The sequence below is a fragment of the Triticum urartu genome, chromosome 6 (genome assembly GCF_003073215.2).
Source record: "Triticum urartu cultivar G1812 chromosome 6, Tu2.1, whole genome shotgun sequence".
Lineage (NCBI taxonomy): Eukaryota > Viridiplantae > Streptophyta > Magnoliopsida > Poales > Poaceae > Triticum > Triticum urartu.
Window position 1 is genome coordinate 563,855,591 of NC_053027.1, and position 4,826 is coordinate 563,860,416.

Genomic DNA, 4,826 nt, shown 5'->3' on the forward strand with positions numbered 1-4,826 from the left:
ATTTTGTAGCAACATTTGGCGTTCCACCTTTTTTTTACATATGCCAGAATGCTTGTGTTTCACTTGCAAATTTGCATGCACCATTGGGTGTGACAACAAACACATGTATTTATTTTCAAAACAAAAGGAGACATTTGTAAAATCCCTTTTTGGCACGCAAGAGCAAGAGCGTGTGCTCCCTAGATCCAAACTGGATATCCGGTAAGTTAGATTCTCTATATTCATGTTGCCATGTTGGCATGTTGCTGGATGTACTACGTCCCACGTCTTTTGGTCCCTACCCGTCCGTTAATTGGTACACTAGGACAATATACTAGGAGTGTAGTACTCCCTCCGTTCCTAAATACTACTCCCTCCGTCTCATAATATAAGAACGTTTTTTACATTAGTGTAGTATTAAAAACGTTTTTATATTTTGGGACAGAGGGTGTATAAGTTTTTGTAGAGATTACACTAGGTAGACTACATATGAAGCAAAATGAATGAATCTACACTTAAAATGCATCTATATACATCCGTATGTGGTTCATAATAAAATCTTTACAAAGACTTATATTTAGAAATGGATGTATCTAGATGTATTTTAGTTCCGAATTATTTGTCGCAGGTATAGATGTACCTAGATGTATTTTAGTTTTAGATACATCCATTTTTGCGACGAGTAATTTGAAACGGAGGGAGTAGTATATTGCTGAGTTTGATCGTCTTGGTTTGGATCAAGAAGGTTAGTAGTTGAGGGACCATGATGGGGCTGTGAGCCGTGACTAGTGAAAACGCTGCTGGAACTGGACCGTGGTCGTCGATCGCTGCTGTTGGTAAAGCCAAAGCCCACCGCCGTCGCCGCAGCTGCGCTGCCAGAGTCACGAATCACAGCAGAGGAGGAGGGGCCGTGCGCGCGTACGGGCAGGCGGAGCGCGCAGAGGCGACGGCCGTACTACGATACGATCGTCTTTTCCTTTCCCCTGGCGGAGTCCGCCCTCCCTCCCTGCCGCAGCAACGGCAGCGCCAACAACATGCAGCCCGGCCGTACACCACCCAGCCAGACCCAGCTAGGCCACAGCCAGCACCTGCCAAAGCACGCGCCACGCGTAAACCGACCGGCCGATCGATTCAATCGATCTTCCGGCCGGCCGTATAGACGAACGGACCGGAGAGGGACGACATCAATCCATCCATCAATTCCTCATTGATCATCCCGTTGGCCGTGTCGCAGCACGGCGATCCTGCCGCGCCGCACGGCCATCCACGGCCGCCACGTACGCACGCACGCACACTGTCCATCCTGCCAGACGGTAACTGGGAACCCACTGACGGTGACAGCCACGCCACACGCCGTCGCAGCGGCTTTTCCCGGTGCCGTGCCGTGCCGCGTGGCTGGCCGGTGGGGTCAAAAAGGAGGCGGTAGATTCCACTGGCATTCCACCGGTGATCTGATGGGTACGAACAGACGGCAGGAGGATGCCATTGCCACCTCGGGCGAGTTGGTACGCAGGCGTGCCTATAGCCAGCTAGCCCCCCTCCCTCTCTCTGGCTAAAACCCCAACCCAACCCCTCCCTCCCCTCCCATCGCAGCCGCAGCGGCAGAGCAGGAAGGTTCTCCATCGATCGGAGGAGGGCCGGCCGGACACGCGCGCGCGCCGGCCATGGGCAAGGTACGTACATGCTTGACCACCACCTCGTCGACGCCCATCTGCTCGATCGAATCGCCTCCGGCCCGTTCCTTTTTTCCGCCGCTCTGACCGTCCTTGTCTCCGTGTCTCGTCTCTCGTCTCGCGGCTGCAGAAGAAGAAGCGCAGCGGCGGCGGGGGTGGTGGTGGTGGTGGAGGCGAAGGAGGAGGAGGATGCGGCGGGGGCCAGCACGAGGAGAAGCCCGAGGCCGACGCCGGGAGCGGCTGCGAGGGCCAGCCCAAGGACAAGCCCGCCGACGACAAGGACAAGGACAAGGGCGGCGGCGGGTGCAAGGACGACAAGGCGGACAAGGACAAGGACAAGGGCTGCGGCGGCAAGGACGACAAGGGCGGCAAGGACAAGGAGAAGAAGGCGCCGCCCCCGCTCCCCGTGGTCACCGCCGTGCTCAAGGTCGACATGCACTGCGACGGCTGCGCGCACCGCATCCGCGCCTCCGTCCGCCGCTTCCCAGGTACGAGCACGATCCTCTCCTCTCCCCTCTCTGTCACGCGTGCGCGGCGCGGCGCGTGCACTGTTCTGTGTTCTCCGCGCATGCCCGTGCATGATTTCTCCCTTAATTTTCTGGCGATGATCGGCCCGGTGGGTAACTGCGCGTGTCTGTCGGCCATGCAGGGGTGGAGGGCGTGGCCATGGAGGTGGACAAGGGCTCCATGACCGTCGTCGGCCGCTTCGACGCCAAGAAGCTGCAGGCCCGCGTCGCCTCCAAGACCAGGAAGAAGGTCGACCTCGTCGGCGGCAAGGACAATAAGGGCGGCGGCGGTGGCGGGGACAAGGACAAGTGCGGCGACGGTGGCGGGGACAAGAACAAGTGCGCCGACGGCGAGGGCAAGAAGGAGGAGGAGAAGAAGGAGCAGGACGACAAGTGCGGCGGCGGCAATGCCGGGAAGGGGAAGGGCGGCAAGGACAACAAGAAGCCTGCCGTGGTGCGTCCTTCGTTGATCCTATCCATCCTTCTTGCCACTTTGTAATGGTATGCGTATGCTGATGATGACATTGCTGTGCTCGACTGAATTCTCGATTTGGTTTGATGGCAGCCGGTGATCGTGACGGTGGTGCTCAAGATCGGCTCCGCCGGCCTCCACTGCGACGGCTGCATGCACCGCATCCGCTGCAAGCTCTTCAAGATCAAAGGTACGCACGCACTGCGTCTCCTCCACCTGCCCCATCCCGCATGCATGCCACATTTTTTCTTCAAGAGACGGACACAGCGCATGCACGCTAGCTGCTCGACTGAATTCCCTGTGCCTGCGCATTCGCATCGCCGAGCACGCAGACCTCTAATTGGGAACCTACATTGTGTGTTGCAGGCGTGGAGCAGGTGAAGATGGACCCGGCCAAGAACCAGGTGACGGTGACGGGCACCATGGACGCCAAGGCCCTGCCGGAGAAGCTCCGCAAGAAGCTGCGCCGCCCGGTGGACGTGGTGGCGCCCGGCAAAGGGGACAACAAGGACAAGGAGAAGGACGGGTGCAACAAGGACGGGAAGCCGCAGCAGCAGCAGCAGCAGGGGGGCGACGGGAAGCAGTGCAAGGAGGCGGCGGAGAAGGCACTGGCGGCGGAGCTGCAGCTGTGGAAGACGGCCTTCTACGACCAGCAGGCGATGCAGGCCACCGAGTTCCTCCTCAGCGATGAGAACCCCAACGCCTGCGCCGTCATGTGAGTGACCCTCGCCGGTGCTCGGTGGTGACCGGCGGACTGACAGACAGATAGTAGATAGATAGGAGGTTTGGGCGAAACCTGAATTTGGTACAGGCTACCGGAGAGATCGACGTAGAATTCAGTCGTTGGTTCATTACAATGTTTTTTTGGGTGGGATGGGAGCGCAATGTGCATGCAAGTTCTTCTTACCAGATTCTTGGCCATGTTTGGCAATTTGATGATGATGGCTTGTTGATGGGAACCGTTGGCTGGCTGCCGCGATCGATCGATTTTGGGGTGAACTGCTGAAGCATGTAGATGTTCTGAACTTCTTGCGATGTGATGTGATGTGATGGATGGTACCGCATTATGATCCATGATGGCACATCATTATGTATGATCTCCGTGAAATGTACTACCTCAAAACCGTGTCGTCTTGGTTGGTTCCTGGTTGGAGGTACTGCTGCATTACGATCAATGCTCCTGCAGCATCTATCTTTTGCTTCTTCAGATAAGAAATGGTTTGTCTGTTTTGCTTCTTCAGATAAGAAATGGTTTGTCTGTTTTGCCTGTTGTGCGAGAGCAGAGAGTACTGGAGCACACTGGCAGTGCTCGAGTTTGCGCAGAGTGGTTGTGTGTGTGGGTGCTGGTTTGGGGCCAGAGGAAAGCGGCTTGAGTCGTTTGGACGGGAGAGCAAAAGAGGGAACAGCGAGAGGACCTGCTGGCTGCTGCTGCATCTGCAGGAGATGCGCGTGGCATCACAAGTCCAGAACAAGGCTGCGAGGGTGACGCGCAAAGGCTACTTTTGGGCACCCCACTCGTACCACTTTCTCTCTCGCGTGCATTTGGACCGGAGAATTGCGTGTCGTGTTCCTGGAATTTGTACGTGTTCTGAAGCTCTTGTGATGGATGGATCATGGATGGTACTGCATTATGATCTATGCTGATGGAACATTGTGTTCTGTAGTTATTCTCTCTAAGGCTCTATGGTCTCGATTGAAAAGAAAAAAATATGATTGTAGTACTACATTATGTATGTGATCTTGGTGAGCTGTCCGGCCTGGGTGGCCGTCGATTTAGACCTCCTGTATTTGCACCTCAGAATCCACATCGTGTGATGTTGGCTGGTTCCTGGTTGGGAGGCACTGTACTGAGCCCAGCCAGCATGATTGCGTTATCGTAGATCGTCAGGTAGTGTAGTGGAGATGACTCGCATTGTTACTTTGTTAGTGAGTGAGGTGTGCATGCATGCATGCCGCAGCATTGGTACCCAGCAAGCACTACTAGCAGTCGGGTCTGCAGCTGCAGAGAGTGGTGTGGTGTTGGTGTTGGGCCTCCCAGAGAAAAGAGGATGCACTGCACCATCTCAGAACTGCAGTCTGAAGAAAAGAAGGCTGCTGGCTCTCCAAAGACTCCTTTTTGGCACCTCTTCTTTGTCTCCAGCACCAGTTCAATTGGATGGATTCTCTTGAAATGTTACCTAGCTCCAGGTCCATACT

The 4,826-nt window shown here is 55.5% G+C and overlaps 1 protein-coding gene across 1 annotated transcript; it reads left to right on the forward strand.

The window, feature by feature from the left end:
• The first annotated feature begins 1,500 nt into the window (after positions 1–1,500).
• On the forward strand, positions 1,501–3,730 carry LOC125515466 (heavy metal-associated isoprenylated plant protein 3-like). Its single transcript, XM_048680936.1, has 5 exons — positions 1,501–1,652; positions 1,783–2,140; positions 2,302–2,612; positions 2,724–2,820; positions 2,997–3,730. The coding sequence occupies exons 1-5, from the start codon at positions 1,644–1,646 to the stop codon at positions 3,347–3,349; spliced, it is 1,128 nt and encodes a 375-aa protein (XP_048536893.1). The 5' UTR covers positions 1,501–1,643; the 3' UTR covers positions 3,350–3,730.
• Positions 3,731–4,826: the final 1,096 nt, after the last annotated feature.